We start from the raw sequence: 19,961 nt of genomic DNA on the forward strand, positions 1-19,961 counted from the left end.
CTTCAATGGTATTTGCTCCTTCGCTATTTTTGTGATTTTTTCCTTGAATGTTTCCCAGTTGTTTGCGGGAGAATTTTCCCATTTTTTAATTGTTTCTGATTCTGTTAGTTTTTGTAGGTCAAATTTTGGGATTGCTGGTGGAATTCTTGGTGTTTTCCTTCTTGGGGTGAATTGGACCCGAACTCTTGTGAGATAATGATCTGAGTCAATATTTGCACCTCTCCTAACCTGGATATCTCTGATCTCTTTTTGGAAGTTATATGAGATGGCCACATGGTCAATTTGAAATTCTCCCAATTGGCTTATAGGGGATCTCCAGGTCTTCTGTTTTCTTGGTTTCTTATTGAATGACGTTGAGCTGATTTTCATGTTGAATTGTTGACAAAGTTGGATTAGTCGCATGCCATTTTTGTTGGTCAATTTGTGTGCTGGGTATAGCCCAACCGTCTTCCTGTATTTCTTTTCTCTGCCAATCTGTGCATTGAAATCTCCAAGAAGTATTTTGACATCATTCCTCGGTATCTTTGACATTTCAAGTTCTAATCGTTCCCAAAATTTATCCACATTGTCTAGGTCCTTTCTATTGTCAACGTTGCAGGGTGCGTGAACATTAATTAGGGTGTAATATTTATTCTTGTGTTTCAACCTAAGAAACATTAGTCTATTGCTAATAGTTTTTACAGATTTTACAAATTTAACTGAGGATTTTTCGACCATAAAGGCCATCCCAAGCATGTTTGCCCCTTTACCAATTTTTCTGTCCGTTCCACTTTTGAAAATTCTGAAGCCATTGTAGTCAGTGATTTGATTATCAGGAAATCTGGTCTCTTGTACTGCTAGGATTTGGATTTTCAGCTTCTTTAATTCTTCTGTTAATGTGATTATCAGGAAATCTGGTCTCTTGTACTGCTAGGATTTGGATTTTCAGCTTCTTTAATTCTTCTGTTAATGTGTATAATTTTCCGGTTTGTATTAGTGTCCGTATGTTTACTGTTCCAATGTAATCTTCATTTTTGGGAAGTTTTCCAGAGTGCTCTGATCCACTCACAAGTCGTGTAGGTCCGGTCTCCCCAGAATCCGATAGACCGGTTGCCACCTTTCTGCTAGGTGGGTGGATTTCACCACCTGGGGTACTTTTGTTATTACATACACGAACCATGATTTTACTTGTAATTGTATTTTGGTCTGACATGTGCCAGTTGGTAGGATCAAGGTTGTGGAGCCTTGAAACACAAATCAGCCGCCACTAACATGTGGAACAGACGCTGTCGGGAAACCGCCACTGACATGTGGAACCGTCGTGCCCTAGTTTGCTAGTTTTGGTCCACCCCGGGTATTTTATTTCCCCGGTACCCACTTTACACTTTAATTATACTATTTAACTTCAGTGCCACTTTAATTCATTTTCAATGATTAATAGCAGCTTTTAATAAAATCTTGTGGCTGCCACATAATGGGTATCTTTTATCTCCCCCTACGTAAATTCACATAAATTAACTTACTCCGAAATGATCAGTGATAAACATGCCATATCCGAATATTTCTCTACGCAAACCCATGGCATTAAAGCAATATTAATTTCAATGAAATTGCAATGCAAAACGAACTTGAGATATTTTGTTAACATACGAGCTAGTATAGTGCCTCACACCGCTTTCTACATGTTTCATATTGCGGCATTAAACCTTCAAATAATATACCTACAAAAGAAAAGAACTGTGTAATTTGCCCGTGATAAGTTTTGTGACGTTGTCACTTTAGAGCGTGTGGCGTCATTTGATGTGTAATTATACATATATGTGTCTACAAATCATACAGTTTAATGAACTGCACATGTACACACAATTAAATCACACTACTTGATGTACAAAATAGATCACAACAAAATACATAATAAAAACAGCACACTAACACCCCATGTTTGGCACCAGTGTGCTGCTTTTTTATTTTTTAATGTGTGTGTCGTGTTTTGTTCCGTGCAAATGGTAGCCTTTAATTGTGTGGACATGTGCAAATGAACACCTCATTCACTTGAAATATATGATAAGCAATCACATCTCTACTGTTAAAACTCTTCAGACCTGCAGTGGCTTTCACTGTATCACCAGGATACTGCACAATTGCAGCAGTGACCCAGCTGTTACCATGCTGAGGTGTATCTTTCTGCGTAAATGCAAAATTCAGAACCCACCTGCAAAACACTGATGAGCCATGTTGCACTCGGACGTTACCACTTGTAGTAACCTCTATAGCACCAAAGGCCTTATAGAACATCACGCAAGAATGCCTAAATCTCTTCCTATAGTAGGGCACCTCCGTTTGCATCCAGTGCTGTTGCACATGCAGCTGCGCAGCAGCTGATTCCGTCTTTCCAGATTCATTACTTATATAGCCTCATGCTGGCCTTCAGCCTTCAGCTTCTGCCCAGACCAGATGCAGACTAAAATCCCGCATATCCCCTAGTAAAACTAGAGTCTTGTGCAAGTGCCACATGCAAAGTGATGTCAGCGTAATACTGCGCATGTGCGGATCGTGCTGCAGCTCACAGAGGTGCCTCACACAAAGAGCATCCTAGAGTGCCCCTGAGATCTACAACATCAAGAAGAATCACTTCTCAGCTTCTCGGCTGATCGACACATGTGCAAATGAACACATATATTTAACAAAAATGCAATGTAATTACACTTACAATGTCTCTCATGTCCACCCTCATCCAAGATCAACACCAGAGTGAGTAATTACATAAAATCATTTGACTGTTTCACAGTTACTAATATTTTTTAACATAGAATAAAGTGTAATATACATAATAAATTGATATTGTTTTTACATATGTCTTTCAAGAATCATAAAAGTTTTAATTCATTGCTTTGTTTGTAATTCCATATGAATAAATATTGCTCTCCCCAGGGCAAACAGTATACCGCCCCATTATCATTTGTATCCCTACTTGTTACTGTTGATACCACCTTCAGATACATCATCTCCCTTTATACATGTCATGCTGCTTCCAAACAGTGTTATTCTGATTCCAAACCCACCACATCACTCCTTATACATCCACATCCTGACACATAACCACTTCTCCTTTTGCAGCATGGGAGCACCCTCCTTTGCTAACCTGTTTATGGGCCATTTAGAGGGAACCTTCACAAGTACCCAAAATCACAATCCCTTATCTGGTTTACATTCACTGATGGTATCTTCATTGTTTGGACTCAAAACCATGACACCCTATCCTCATTCCTCCAAAGGCTCCACACTTTCTCTCTTACCTGATTAACATGCTTCCCACATATCTTCTTGCACACTGACCTTGTGACCTCACAAATTCTTGGCCGATGCATGTATGTACTGTCACAACTGGTGAGAGTTTAGCACCACAAATTAGATTTTACCCAAGAAAGTTTGGAAATGCAAATACTTACCTTTGTTCTTGCTCATCTCCATGAAGCTGAGAGTATGTTACTTATTCCTCCAGGTTCTGAACAGCACCTTTGCAGAGTTAGCATTATGGATATTTTAAAAAAGCAGAAGTAAGTTTTAAATTTCTCTGAGTTTCAGTATTTCACCTTCTGGGCACCAAACTTGTCGCACTTTCACATAGCCAGTATACTTTCCACATATTATCTTACTTATTATATTAGTGTAACTGATGGTGTTCAAAATTTAAATAAAATTACAGAATAACTTTAATATTTTGCTAACGTTTCCCAATTTATGTGCAATGAAAGCCTTCCATTTCAGTTTAATTTAGCTTTCGTTTTTACAATAGTTTATTTGGATTGGTCGTTATTTTCTTGTGAACATGACATTTTAATTTTATATATTGTTTTGGTGTTACAAAAATTCAAAACTAAAGGCAGAATTGCTGTGTATGTGAATTGAGCATGTTTCTAAAATTTGATGTAAGATGTAAAATCAGAATTTGAGACTTGCATTTTATCAAATTTTAACAGTTTTAACAGAATCTATAATAGTCTGGAGTTCAGGCTACTTGCTGATATATAAATTATTGCAAGATAACCAATTTTTATAAACACATAAAATTCAAATCTGTTTCACAAAAAATTGCATCTGAGCGAATTCATTTTTAATGTGATTTGACTTTTCTATTTCTTACACAAGATGTGCCATTATCTAAGTATATTAAGACTCGATTACAAATAAACAGCTTTCTTAGATGTGATATATAAATATATAAGTTCGTGTAACTACCACATGTAAGAAAACTTGCTGTCTTTGAAAAATGGACAAAATAAAGCACAAATTATATGACTCCATGACAATAAATTTCTACACATAAATGACTTTTGTCTGCCAACATTTGGGCATAAAAAAAAACCTATATGTCAATGTTCGATACATGGCCTATTTCATCACAACTGACCTCTCTGATGATGGCTCTGTTTAAATGTCTGTCATATCACACACACTAACCATCAACAGTATTTGTATTTTGATAGCTCCCAGCTTTCACACAACAAATTATCACTTCCATGCAGTCTGGCCACCCATGTCTGTAGTGTCACAAAATTCCTTGCCTACCATGCTGAATTTCTTGCTAAGAACTTTAATTACTTTCTGCAACAATCACAACAATTTCAATACAATATTACTGGTTTCAGCCTTCACTGACTATTTTTATATGGTTGACTCCTATATGCTTTTGATGCTTAACAACTCGTGTCACTTGGATCCTCCTCCAACACCTACTTCTCTGAATTATGTAGATGGGAGTTGTTTTTGCAGCACACTCTTCAGTCATGTAATTCTCTGTGCCTCAGTCTCCACAAGCCCCTGACCCAGGACCTTAATTTCTCTCATCCTGCAGCCATACTCTCTTTTTGCCATCTCCCCTTCCTGCTTTGTATCTACCCATCCCAGTTCACTCCTCCAAGTCATCATGTGTTGCACACAACGCCCAGTCTGGCCAGAATGGGCTCACCAGTGCCAATGTTGCATGTCTATCCGACACACCTGCAGCATGATTTAGTAGTCAAATGGTGGCAGCTGCATTGTCAATCGTTTTATTCACTGTAGTTACTGTAACACGTGGTTGATGGTGGAAGAATATCTTCACAATACATCTTCAGTGATGTGTTAAGTTCATTCATGGATGTATGCAGACAGAAACAAAATTTCAAAGCTGCATTATATTCACTAGCCATGGTATGTTTTAGCACTATTATTCAGAAGCTGTGTTCCCCTTTCTCTGGGCTTCGTACACAAATTTTAATATTGCTAACTTGATCTGTTCTTAATTTACTGCATAAACCTGAATAGCAGAAGCGTTGAGTCAGCACTTTTCAACAAGTCAGTACTTATGCTTTCAGTGAGTTATCGCCTTTGCACCTAAATTATTTAAATTACTCCTCATTATTTATTGAGTTGCACTCAAAAAAAGTGGTACAGGGTCTAAGTTTCATCATGTAAATATTATGTGGTGTTCATGATGCCTGCTAAAATAAAACTTGTCCTTTTTTCCCCAGCTTCCTTGCAGTTGAGCTGCTACGTAATGGTTCATCGCCCTCAGAAGCTGGTGCAGTTGCTATTCGGAGGATAGGTTCCTACTATCCTGAATTCAAAGGTGGTATTGTAGTTGTACGAAACAATGGAGAGTATGGTGCAGCTTGTCATGGATTGGACTTCTTCCCATTTTCAGTTAGGAACTTGTACTTAAGTGAAGTAACTGTTCAAAATGTGAGCTGTGTTTCCTAAGCATACTAATAAAGTTTCCTAAATTATTTTGACGTTGAGCTTTGATTTAGAGAGAGAGAGAGAGAGAGAGAGAGAGAGAGAGAACGCACAAAGAAACCTTCCCTGCCACTTATGTAATGGTTGCAAGATAAATATGTAGCATATGTAATCCGTGTACATGACGTAAATGCCCCGGAAATAAAGCTGTGCATAAAATATTCCTTAACTGTCCACAAAGACAGAGAACACTGATCTTAGATTCTATGTGTCTTAGTTACTTTTTTTGTCCTTCATATTTTTAAAAATCTGAAAATCCATTCATTCATACTATTTTATTCACTGTTCAGCAGAGTCATTATTGTCAGCACTTGAGAGCTACATTTCTTTAATGTACGAGGCGGGGCCCAAAAATAACCGGAATTTCTTTCTAGAAAGCATATGCTTTATTGTTTTCAAATACAACCTTAATCGCCTTCGAAGTACTCCCCATAAGCATTAATACACTTGTTCAAACGTTAATTCCATGTTCGAACTGCTAGCTCTTTCATGACATTGCATTTTACGTCTTCCACATCTGCAAAATGCTTCCCTCTTTTCATCCTCGGGAATAGGAAGAAGTCCGAGGGTGCTAAATCCAGCGAATAGGGCGCATGGGTCAAGGTAGTCATCTTTGTTGAGGCCAAAACTGGTGAACGCTGAGAGCCGTGTGCGCGGGAGCGTTGTCGTGATGCAGTAACCACACACCAGAATCCCACAAAGCTGGACGTTTTCACGACAAACTTCTGTGAAGCCGTTTCATAACCTCCAAATAGAATTGTTGGTTTACTGTCTGGTTTTCAGGGACAAATTCAGAGTGTACGATCCCTTTGATGTAAAAAAAAAAACAGATCAACATCGTTTTCACATTCAATTTCACTTGTCGAGCTTTTTTTGGTCGAGGGGAGCCGGGTGACTTCCATTGTTCTGTTGTTTACTTTCTTGATTGTACCCATAGCACCATGACTCATCACCTGTAATGATTTTGTTGAAAAAAATGTGGATCATCTTTGAATGTATGAAAAAGGAACTGTTTGTAACTGCTATGACCTTAGGTTTCATGTTTTTGTGGATCATTTGTATGATTACTCGTAGTAATGTGGAATGAGTCATTTTACAATCACATTACACATACTATGGCTACATACTGATCATATATGTAGTACTGTTGTGAGTTAACATTTTTTGCCTATCACCTTTACACATTACAACATAAGAAATTCTTCTACAGAACAGAATAGGAGGAGTTGTTAAGCAGAAATTTTTTCAGTTTATTTTCAAATTTAACTTTGCTGTCTGTCAGACATTTTATTCCACTGGTTAAATGATCAAAAATTTTGGTGACAGCATTGTGCAACCCTTAAATTAATGTCAGGTAATGAATGTCATTGTCTATTCTGGTATTGTAATTCAGTATCTCATTGTCACTTTTGAACTGTGGTCGATTATGTGCAACAAACTTGATGAGGGAAGTGGTCACAATGCCTAACTCCTTAAACAGATATCTACAAGATGACTGTGGGTGAGCAGCACATATTATTCTTACAACACTGTTTAGAGAAATGAACACTTTCTTTGTTGAAGTTGACTCTCCCCGGATGATCATCATCATTGTGGCCCCAGAACATTATTCCATACTGATCTGTGCATGGTACCACTATGTTCCAAAAAGCCACACAAGAAAATGTGATTTTTCAGGAGGTCATATCTCGGGTTCTATTGGTACAGAGATAAGGAATCGAGTGGTTTGGATAGCCCTTGGCCTAGCAAACATTTTTATGCCTATCAGAAGAATGGCTAAGTATGATGTCATAATTTAAACATTACACACTTCCTCCAGATCAGGAAACTAAGCAAATCAGTTGGTTCTTTTGCATTATGTGCATTCTATGGTAGGCTTTAGGCAGTTTATAAAAGCACCAGTTATGAAGCTTTGCACAGATGTGTTGGGCAATGTCTCTTGTATTCCCGTTCATTGCGTCATGTTGCTCTTTTCAGTTCTGAGAGCAAAGTGACCACATAAGGATGCCTAGTAAATAGTGTCTCCTACCAAGTGTGAGAGCCTGGCGAGAGATTTTGCCTGATGTAATGCAGCCCACATAATACAACTGTCATGCATTTCCTTCTTGATAACAGTTCTCAGGCGCACTCTGCAGGGGCAATAAAGATGCTCCTGTGGCGTGTTCGATTGGGAAGTGTTTGATCACCCACAATAGAGCCCATAATTGCCTCTCCCTGAGTTTCAGCTCTGCTGACATGAATCTCTGGCTATGAAGAAAGCATTTTGGCACAGACAATGAGCTGCAGACCAGTGTAGAGAATTGACAGCAAGCACAGGCAGCTGCCTTCTGTGACAAGGGTACTGGAAAGTTGGTACAACGCTATGACAGTTGTCTTAGTTGGGACAGTGACTATGTAGAGAAGAAGTAGCTGGAAGATGTAGCTAACTGTTGTAAATAAAACATTTTTGATTTTTACAATGGTTTCCATTTTATGACCAAATCAGACCTTGCTTTCTGAATAGCCCTCTTAGTTTTAAATGACATAGTGAACACATGGCAAGGATTCTGAGGTAGCCAAACTGTGCGTGTGTGTGTTTGTTTTTCCACCAATAAATCTGTATGGTTTGATATCTGTGTATAATGGGCCCTTTGTGCCCAAACGGGTGGTCTTCGCCTGGAAGTTATTCAGTGGTGTCACCTGGTGACATCAGCACCTTATAAAATATTATTTATAGTATTTTATCATCCAAAATTCTTTGTATTTTCAAATCAAACACAGCATTTTTTGATATACTGTAGATTTAGCCAAAAATATCTGGCATCGGCAGCCAGAGACAGTGGGATGAAGGCCTTTTTGGCTGAAAGTTTACTTGTTTGACAGTATTTTTGTTTTTCCTATCTGTGAATCAACATCTCTGATATAGTGTGTGGCAATCTGTTCTTTTCATAATATTGGTATTTTAATGTAAAGTAGTCCAAAGTGAACTTGCGTTGGATGGGAGACAGTTTTATGTTAGCCTTGTATGATGCATACTCATTTGTTGTTTACATGTTTCGAAGTATACTGGCAAACTGTCAAAACTTTACTAACCTACATAATTCATTTTATATAAGCAGCGGACCCTACTGTAATTGGGAGGGAGGGGGTGGGGGTGGGGGGGGGGGGGGGGAAGGGGGAGAAGGGAACCAGCTGAAAATTGCTTCTGTTGGAACATATGAAAAGGTGAGTTTGCACCTCTTTAAGACTGACAGAAAAGTGAGGAACCAGCTGTCTCAAACATCATTCTACCTTCTCGACAAAAAATTTTGGTATGCAAACATATTCACCTTTTCTTTTTGCTGAAAGAGAGTAGTAGAGTGATGGAGACAGAGGAGGAGAAGGCAACAGTGATGGTAGGAAAGAGAAATGGATGAAGGCAATAGCAGCGGGAGCCTGAGAGAGTGGAAGTAGTGAAGGTCAGTGAGAAGCCACGTCAGTAAAAAAGAAAAAGAAATGGATGGAGATAGTAGCAGTGGGAACAAAAAAAAAAGAGAGAGAGAGAGAGAGAGAGAGAGAGAGAGAGAGAGAGAGAGAGAGAGAGAGAGAGGAGTGGAAACCGCAGGTGGGCTTTGGGGCATCAGGACACCACGTCCTGACTGGTGAACTTGAACACAAAAAGTTTGCCCACTTTCTCCATCCCCAATACTCGCGTATCAGACGGTTTGTAGTCTAGGGGTCAAAACCTTGAGCCAACCATCCCCAAGGGCATGTGTGGAGAAGAGACAATGGTGGTTGAAGAGAAAGACCGCAGACTGTAAGCAAGCAAGAAAGAGAGAGTGAGTGCCAATAGGAGACAAAGACAATTGGCAGTGGGACAGAGAGACAGCGAATGTGGCAGAAGAGAAGACTGTAGTAACGAAGAGTGAGAGAAAGAAAGATAGGAGAAAGTGTCAATGATAGGGAGACGCTGAGTAAAAAGGATTCACTACGAAACAGAGATTGGGTAAAAGAATTTAGAACATTCTATTTTAAAAGAATGCAAATATGATCATGTGCCTAAATGTTTTGTGAGAAAGGTAGAGTGAGGATAGAGGCAGCTAGTTCTAAATGAAAATGCTCTAAATATGTCAACTTACTGATTTCTCTCTTTCCCAAGATTTGCAATGATTCAAAGTGCAAAATATGGCTTAACTATGTTGTTTTAGGAATTCCAAAATGTGTTCTTTCCTGTTTAAATTCTCATCAGTATAGGGACACAAAAATCTTGACGTTTCTACAGTAGATATTATTTCCTCATTTATTTATTTTTCAGCTAATTCAATCTATACAAGATGTAGCCTCTTTAAGTTATTAATTTTTAAGAGGTGTTTCTATGCATCTCTGTCCGCTGCTGTCTTCTGCCAGTTGAAGCCCACAACTTTCCTGAGTTCCTTATCCCAGCGATCAGGTGGTCTCCGTTTTTCTCTGGCACTCCACTCTAAAACTGATTTTGTCCATCTTCCATCCTCTTCGTGCAATATGTCCTGCCCATTGCCATTTTAGAGTCTTAACCCATACTATAATATCTTTTACTCCTGTTATAGCTCGTATGTCTTCTCTTTTCTGCTGACCTTTCTTAGTGAGACCTAACATTGACCTTTCCATAGCTCTCTGAGCAGTTCTAAGTAAGTTTCCTTTTGAAAAATTCATTTGCAGTCCAGTTTTCACATCCGTACGTTAAAACCGATAAGGCACTGATCAAAAACTGTGTTCTTTATGTAGAATGGCATGTTGGATTTGAAAACTGTTGTATTCCTTCCATAAGCCCTCCAACCCAGTTTAATTCGATGAAAAATTTCAGGTTTCAAATCTCCTTTTGTGTCAATTAATTGCCCCAGATAAACTTATTCCGTAACATTGTTGCCATTCAGTGTTACTTGTCCTGCAGCTACCCACTTACTAAGCATTACCTTAGTTTTGGAGTGATTTATTTTAAGTCTAACTTCCTGGCAATGATCTGTTAAGTCTTTTTATAGAGGACTGCATTTCCATCTTACTGTTAGCTAGGACCACTATATTATCAGCAAATCTCAGGTTGGTGAGCCTTTTACCAGTTATCCTCATTCCTCCGTTGTTCCAAATAATTTTTGACATAGCCATCTCGAGAACTGCTATAAATAACTTCAGGGATACAGGATCACCCTGCTTTACTTCTTTTCCAATGGGAAATTCACACTTGTTTTTTTTCCTATGTTGATAGATGCTACAGATGTGTCATAAATGTTGCACAGTATGTTTATATACTTTGTTTCCATTCCTTGATTGGCCAGTGCTTGTATGACTGCAATGTGGCTGACAGGCTTTCTCGAAGTCAATGAAGGCTATGCTTAGTGGCATTTCATACTCATTTGCTCGACTAATTACCTCACGCAGTGTGTTTATATGGTCAGTTGTGCTGAAACCACTGTGGAATCCAGCTTGTCCTATGGTCTGTGCAGTTTCCACTACCATTTTAATGTGATTTATCAGGGCTTTAGTGAACACTTTATATATAACAGAAATTAAGCTAATGAGGCGGTAGTTCTTCAGATCGTGAATACTTCCCTTCTTATGTAGTAAGATTATGTTTGCTTTGTTCCACCAGGTCAGGATGCTGCCATTCTGTATACACAAAGTAAAGACTTTAGCCAGATGTTTCTCTGTTTCCTCCCCTGTAAGCTTGAGTATGTCAATTTTCAGATCACCATGACCCCCTGCTTTACCATTCTGCATCTCGTTTATAGCTTTTCTTATTTATTCGGGGAGGATTTTGGGGACTTCATCACCATCATCTGCATAAGGTTTTCCTAGTGGTTCATGTGTTCTTTCATACCATTTTTTTATTTCTTCCTTTTCTGTTTTCCTCATATTGTATCATTGATGAAGTAACTCTAGATGTGCAGAATGAGTATGTTGTGTCGTTTTGAAATTGAGTGAAACCATTCACAGAAACCCATTCAATAACACTTTTAAGAACATTATTTACTATTTTGTGTGTGTGTGTGTGTGTGTGTGTGTGTGTGTGTGTGTGTGTGTGTGTGTGTGTTTGGACTGGTTACAATACTAACATTATCTGCAAAAAGAACTAATTTTGAAACTTCCTGGCAAATCAAAACTGTGTGCCGGACTGAGACTCGAACTTTGGACCTTTGCCTTTCGTGGGCAAGTGCTCCACCCACCGAGCTACCCAAACACAACTCATGACCTGTCCTCACAGCTTTACTTCCGTCAGTACTTCATCTTCTTCTTCTTCTTACCTCTTCATCATCTGCAGAGCTAGATGGCATATAAACCGGTAATACTGTGATGGTTGCGGGCTCCGTCTCCATCTTGGCTAAAATAATGCATTCACTGTGCTGTTCATAATAGCTTACTTGCACTCTTATGTTCTTATTCATTATTAAACATACTCCTGAATTACCTCAATTTGATTTTGTATTTATAAGCCTGTATTTATAACTCTATATGTAGTGCTGCTCCTCTTGGCACCAAACTTCACTAATTCCCACTTATCTAAATTTAACCCATCCCTTTCATTTTTTAATTTTTCTGACCTACCTGCTCAATTAAGACATCTACTATTCCACACTCCAATCCATGGAATGTCAGTTTCGTTTCTCCTCGTGACGACATCCTCATAAGTAGCTCATGCCCAGAGATCTGAATGGGGGACTGTTTTACCTCCGTAATATTTAAGACGATGCTATTGTCATTTAATCACAAAGAAGAGATGCATGCTATTGGAAAAAATTACAGTTGCAATTTCCCCTGCTTTCAGCCATTCGCAGTACCAGCACAACAAGGTCATTTCAGTTGCTGTAACAAGGCCGCTTTGCCTCTACAAGAACCACACATTTGTCTGGTCCCTCAACAGATATCCCTCCATGATGGTTGTACCTATGGTACAGCTAACTGTGTTACTGAAGCACGTAAACCTCCCCACCAGTGGCAAGGTCCATGGTTCATGGGGGTTGGGGGGGGGGGGGGGTGTTATGGCTTTTTATGGGATGTAAAATATAGATACTTCTTGATATATGTTGGCTATACTGCATTCTCTAAGATTCAACACAATAAAAGGCTGCATGAATGGAAATGTCCATAGGCAAACCTGCAATACAAATTAAATTGTGGTTAAACAGTAAAAACATCATATAGAATTGATTTAGTTCACTTACATTATATGAAACTGACTTGCGCAACTGCTCAAAGTGGCTACACAGATAGTATGTAATGCTAGTTGAAAATTAGTCTGCAGGTATTTTTGGAAGGATTAGATTCAGCAAAAGTCTGTTTCAAGCCTTACATACACACTGCCTGACCAGCAACTGTATCATGCCCGAGTCATTCTAGTTTCATTTTCAGTAATAGAGTTAACCAAAAGCTGACATGAAATTAAATGTGTGCTTTCCTAGGACGCCTCATACGTTGGAATCTACCTTTCATTGTTACATTGTTTCATGGTGTAACTTGTATATACCATATTATATCAATAATGTACAGTATAAACTCTGTTCATTTATCCAAATGTCAATTATATATTTACAAGTACACTTACTACAGTGATAAGTGTAGCACAATGACATTATTTGGCATCATGGTGAATTAATGAACACTGTTGCAAACCTGCAACATTTAATGTGAGCATCTAACATTGCTTCATTTGAGGTCTCAATTTTGTAGAGATGTTACACAGCAAAGTTCATAAAATCCATTTCAGTGATTATGACACAATTTTATAACTTGTAGAATGTGTCAAGAATTGAAAAGGTATGCTGTATTCAGATCAGCGCACACAGCACCTTTATAACACAAAAATCAGGTATGAAATTTCTTCTTATCAAAATATCTTACATATAATTAAACAATAAACATTTTTAATCTCGCTGTTAGAAGCAGAAGGTAATGGATATAAATTTCATGTGACTCACATTTAGATACATCCATGTGTTAGTTCACAGCAAAGCTTCAGAGTCGAATGTACAAACTTTAGAATGTGATGATAATTTAAGCTCAATACAAGCCATGAAAACTGTGGCATACCAAATGCGTAAAATGGGCCTATAAAATTCTAATGTCTTTAACTGCTGATCAAAGACATGCAGATGTCTGGTTTGCAAATATTATTTCATGTAATTGTGCAAAGTTTTTGCGTGAACGTTTAGAGGAGATGAAAAGAAGCACTTCTGTTATATGACATAAGTGTCACACGTTTGACACGACTTCTCTTAGGCCAACATTCACAGTTGTTTTGACTGCTTCACATGCAGCACATTGACACTGGAATCTGATTTGCAACACAGTAACATTTTATTGCTATTAAAGGTTAAGTTGTCATTACCCTGAATGTAATTAAATGTTATGTATTGTGCACATAGGTGGAGAGATCATACTACTGGTGACAAATCGCTGGAAACGGTAACAATTGTACAATACTTTGGAGTAACCATTCAGAGTGACCTAAAATGCGACTTCCACATAAAACTGACTGTACGAAAAGCACATGTCAGGCTGAGATTCAGTGGGAGGATCTTAAGGAAAAGTAAATAATCTCCAAAAGGAGTGATTTTACAAAACATGTGCATCATGATCATCATGTTCTCCTGACATCACTCTTACAGATTTCTTTTTGTTGGGTGAGATGAAGCATTTGGTGTAAGAGATACAGATAACAACTCCAGAAGGGTTGGTTGCCTGTTTGGCTGAAGCTACAACTTTTATTTGTGAAACATCTGGTGGTTTAGTTCAGACAATTGTTAGGACACAGATGCAGCTGGTGCCATAACATAAATAGATGATGTTTTCAGCAATATCTCTAAAACAATATTCCTCACACGTAAGTCTGAACACTATCTCTGAACATCGTTAGTGTCAAAACCTTCATGGAGCCGTGGTGGGGAAACGGTACATGCTCTGCCAGTGGTAGCTGGATATCAATTCAAACCTTGGTGAATGCAGAAACAGAGGGAGCTGCCAGGAGGGGGAGCTGCCTGAGGAAGAGTAACCCAAATAAATGGTACAGAGAACAAAATGTGAGACAGACAGACTACAGTCAGGACAAGGACAAACAATGTTACAACAGTGAGGTGCTACGCAAATCAGTCGCCACAGTGATGACAACAAGATCAAGAGATCAATCCAAGATGAAACCAAACAAAGTATCCAGATGATACGTAGGCACTTATCCAACAGTTCTAGTATAGCGAAGATTGATTCGTAGGCATCAAACGGGCATCAGAGGCACACTTGCCGTGGTGCCCTATATTGACTGCTGAGGTCCATCTCCTCCATTGGGCATTCAACCTCTGCAGCACCCAATACCAGAGTACACATGATATTTTTGACACATAAGTGTTTTTTTATCTCCTCTAAACACTCAACAATTTTGTATACATAGTTTTTTACACTTTGTATGATGGACAAGGAACAATAATGACCAGAGACAGATAAAATTATGAAGTTTTGTGTCCTAAATGAACTGTAACTAATTTAAAAACAAACAAACGAACACATGACCAAAAACAGAAGGAAATATGTTTAAACCAAGGTGAATTATCTTCTGAAAACTGGGGAATATGCATGTGAATTAAATGATATCAATTTGATACATTTGTAGATTACACAAAAAACAATATTTTTTTTTTTTAAAATATTTGCAGCCATTCTTTCTCAGTTGCTACTTCAGTTATGTTTATCAACAAGTTAAGCATAAATATTATCAGTCTTTTGCAACAGAATGTTTGTTTCATTTTCAACCACACACATTCTACATATTCATATTAGGTATTAGTTGCCCAGTATACTATGGCACTTGGGGGGTGAGGGCACTTCGGTCAGTGTATTGTGAGCTTTTATCATGAGGACATGCTGAACCACTTAATAGTATATGCACAGCTGACCTGAAAGCATTGACACTGTGATGCATTTTCCATAATCACCAGTGTACTTGTTTACTGATAAGGTCACAGTGTGTTCCAATAGTGGCCAAGGAAGGCCCAGTGCAAATAATTTCGTTGGGTAGTGCTCTCGGTGGTTTTCATGTTTACTATTCATAAAAAATTACTGATGATGCCCCATATCAGTAGGTGGAAACATATCTGACTGGAAAGAAATAAAACAATGGAAACTCCAGGCTACTCACCATAAAGACGGTATGTTGAATGGCAGACAGGTACAATGAAAAGACATTTACACATTAGCTTTTGGCCAGAATCTTCACAGAACCTTCATCAGAAAAGGAAACAACAACCCCCCCCCCCCCCCCCCCACACACACACACACAAATTGCACCTCAAGCACATGACCGTCATTTCTGGCAGCTCAGACCGGCACTCTGCTCCAAACTACCGCAAATGGCGTGTGCCTACACGCACACGCGTGTGTGTGTGTGTGTGTGTGTGTGTGTGTGTGTGTGTGTGTGTGTGTGTGTGCACGTTTGTTTGTTTGTTTTTCCTTTTCTGACAGTCTTTTCGTTGTATCTGCCTGCAACTCAATGTGGCATCTTTATGATGAGTAGCAATCTATCTTTTCCTTATACTGTTGAAGCAAAATAAACATTCTGATGCAAAAGACAGATAATATTTATTTCCCTTCTCTAAACAATAAACATGACACAATGTTTGAGAAATCTGAATAGATGATGCACTAAAAAATTACAGTGACTTAAAATTTTGCATAAAATCGCTTCACAAATTAACTTACAGGTTGTAAGAAGTCTTTCACATATAATGCCTTTATAAATAATTATTATTAAGTATTATATGGGGAGAATAAAACACTAGTAAAGCCTTGTGATGGAACACACTAGTAAAATGCAGCAGCAGGGGCATATGCTCCACAAGAGTTCTGACTTAGGCCTACGGATCCCATCATTGCTGTACACGGAGGCTGATTGTGGACGAGGGGGTTTATAACACTGGCCTGGGGTGTGGAATAAGTGTGGAGGTTAAGCTGCATAGTGTGGTGTTGATGGTGCTGATGCAACATTTCACTTGGCTGATTCAGAGGAGGAAGATCTTGTAAATTCACTGGCAAAATATACATGTCAGGTGAAGAACTAGAATTTACTGGTGGCATCTGAAGATGCCCAGAACTTTCAATCACTCCATTATGACCATCAGAGACATTCACTATGTTTTGTCCACCTGTTACGTCACCAACAGAATCTTTGTCTCGACTGATTTTCTTAGGTGTCTTCTGTTTGCGCTCTGATTTGTTTGCTTGCTGGCTCATTTGAGACTTATCACTATCTTTGAAGGAACATAGTTTCTTTTTTAATGAAACAAAGTCATGTAATTTAAATTCCTCATGGAAGACTTTGCTATACAACCAATGTTTTATAATTGGAGGTGGTCGGGTATCTTGTTTGCTATGAGAGTTTAGCCTTTCCTGATCTTCATACTGGCTTCCATCATTCCCTGTACAAAAAAATCACAGTTACCAACTAAAATTGTACACAATAAGCAACAAGAAGTAACAAAACCACGAAAACATAGTACAGCTGTTGCACCAGACAACATAGCTATAGCATTTCAATTATAAGCAGTGGTATACAAACAACTGGGTGTAAAGAAAATAAAGCTTTCTCTGTTTACAATGTTTCCTATTAAAAGGGCCCGCATCTCGTGGTCGTGCGGTAGCGCTCTCGCTTCCCACGCCCGGGTTCCCGGGTTCGATTCCCGGCGGGGTCAGGGATTTTCTCTGCCTCGTGATGGCTGGGTGTTGTGTGATGTCCTTAGGTTAGTTAGGTTTAAGTAGTTCTAAGTTCTAGGGGACTGATGACCATAGATGTTGTCCCATAGTGCTCAGAGCCGTTTGAACCATTTGAACCTATTACAAGGGTTAGAAGAAGTATGCAATGACAGACATAGGCAGCTAACTGGGTTCAGAAGGGGAAGAGTGAATGGAAGGCAGAACAATATCTTTTCTTAGGATAGGTCTGTCCTTTTCCTGTTCTCTTGTTTCCTACTTGCATTTATTTAAACTTTCTAGGTTTTCTCTGCAACTAAATCCCCCTATAAAATTAAGCTGTCATTTCTAGACATCTTTCTAGTCTCATTTTTCCAGGGAGCAACATTCTTACTCTCCTAGGTTACTGCCAGCAAATCAGTTTCCATGTACTAACGTCAGTGGAACATCAGACTTTTTGAAGTCACTGCTTCATATATTAGTTTACTAATGATCTACCCTTTTTTCAGACATAGATATTTCATCAACATTTACTCAAATTTATTAACTACAATAGGTGTATAAGTAACTGTATCATCAACAGAAAATGTGGCATTAGTTCTCATATTGAAACTTCCTGGCAGATTAAAATTGTGTGCCAGACCAGGACTCAAACCTGTGACCTTTGCCTTTTGCAGGCAAGTCCTTTACAGACTGAGCTATCCAAAGAACTACCCATGGCCCCCTGGTTATGAGTTGAGTGTAAGGATTGATCCAGGTGATATATTGTAGTTGAGTATTGATTACTGAAGCAAAAGTCGATCATGACCACCAGCAAAACTCTTCAACCCTAACTTAAACTGATATTACATAAACTCTTTTTTTAAAAAAAAAAAATACATTTCACAGCTGATGGCTTGATTCTATAGAATCTTCAGAAATTGTATTTTATGATTGATGTAAGAAGTCCACATTTCGAATGTTGAAACAAGTTAAATTCACTACCCCATATTTTGCTACCAACAACTGAGGATCTATAATGACTAAAGCCAAAAATTGTCTGGTATCAATGAGAGAATTTATGATACAATACTGAAATTCAATTGAATGATTGTTTTCAAAAGTAATGTTCATTCAACTGATACTAGACAACACAAGAGGATGTTTTACACCTACAACTATAACCCAGATGATTAAGGTGAATTAATATTAATTTCACAATATTAAATCTTCTGTAACTTTGGGACATTATTATTATTGTTGTTGTTGTTGTCTGCAGCCCAAAGACTGGTTTGATGCAACTCTCCATGCTACTCAATTTTGTGCAAGCCTCTTCTTCTCTGAGTAACTACTGCAACTTACATCCTTCTGAAACTGTTTACTGTATTCATCTCTTTGTCTCCCTCTATGATTTTCATACCCCATGATTACCTCCAGTACTGAACTGGTGACCCCTTGATGCTTCAGAATGTGACCTACCAACCGATCCCATCTTCTAATCAGGTTGTACCACAAATTTCTCTTCTCCCCAATTCTAATAGCAGCTTCTCATTAGTTATGTGATCTACCCATCCAATCTTCAGCATCCTTCTGTAGCACCACGTTTCAAAAGCTTCTATTCTCTTCTTGTCTAAACTGTTTATCATCCATATTTCACTTCCATACGTGGCTACACTCCACACAAATACTTTCATCAAAAAGGACTTCCTGACATGTAAATCTATACCTGAAGTTAACAAATTTCTCTTCTTCAGAAATGCTACATAAATAAAATATAAAATGTCTACATTTTATATTCTCCCTGTTCCGACCATCATCAGTTATTTTGCTTCCCAAATAGCAAAACTCATTTACTTCTTTAAGAGTCTCATTCCCTCCTCTGATTCCCTCAGCATCGCCTGATTTAATAAAACTAAATTCCACTATCTTCATTTTGCTTTTCTTGATGTTCATCTTATATCCTTTCAAGACTCTGTCCATTACGTTCAAGTGCTCTTCTATGTCCCTTACTGTTCGGACATAATTACAATGCTACTGGCAAACCTCAAAGTTTTTATTTCTTCTCCCTTGAATTTTATGCCTACTCCAAATTTTTCTTTTGTTTCCTTTAAAGCTTGCTCAATATTCAGATTGAGTAAGATCGGGGTTAGGCTACAATCCTGTCTCACTCCCTTCTCAACGACTGCTTCCCTTTCATGCCTCCGACTCTTGTAACTGCCATCTGGTTTCTGTACAAATTGTAAATAGCCTTTCACTCCCTGTATTTTACCCTACCACCTTTAGAATTTGAAAGAAAGTATTCCAGTCAACAGTGTCAATAGCTTTTTCTCAGCATACAGATGCTATAAACGTAGGTTTGCCTTTCCTTAACTACCTTCCATGAGAAGTCTTACGATCAGTATTGCCTCATGCGTTCCTACATTTCTCTGGAATCCAAACTGATCTTCCCCGAGATCGGCTTGTATCAGTTTTACCATTCTTCTGTAAAGGATTCGTGTTAGTATTTTTCAACTGTGACTTATTAAACTGACAGTTCTGTAATTTTCACACCTGTCAGCACC

The 19,961-nt window shown here is 38.4% G+C and overlaps 2 protein-coding genes across 2 annotated transcripts in view; one reads left to right on the forward strand and one right to left on the reverse strand.

Moving 5' to 3' along the window:
- The window catches only part of LOC126094476 (N(4)-(Beta-N-acetylglucosaminyl)-L-asparaginase-like), a 151,752-nt gene extending 145,999 nt beyond the window's left edge, over positions 1-5,753 (forward strand). Inside the window, exon 6 of the mRNA XM_049908868.1 lies at positions 5,493-5,753. Within this exon, the coding sequence (XP_049764825.1) occupies positions 5,493-5,721 (229 nt within the window). The 3' untranslated portion in view covers positions 5,722-5,753. The remainder of the gene's footprint in view (positions 1-5,492) is intronic.
- A 7,837-nt stretch (positions 5,754-13,590) lies between these two features.
- The window catches only part of LOC126094585 (uncharacterized), a 68,070-nt gene continuing 61,699 nt past the window's right edge, over positions 13,591-19,961 (reverse strand). The window contains exon 4 of the mRNA XM_049909050.1: positions 13,591-17,150. Within this exon, the coding sequence (XP_049765007.1) occupies positions 16,537-17,150 (614 nt within the window). The 3' untranslated portion in view covers positions 13,591-16,536. The remainder of the gene's footprint in view (positions 17,151-19,961) is intronic.

Source organism: Schistocerca cancellata, chromosome 8 (genome assembly GCF_023864275.1).
Source record: "Schistocerca cancellata isolate TAMUIC-IGC-003103 chromosome 8, iqSchCanc2.1, whole genome shotgun sequence".
NCBI classification, from domain to species: domain Eukaryota; kingdom Metazoa; phylum Arthropoda; class Insecta; order Orthoptera; family Acrididae; genus Schistocerca; species Schistocerca cancellata.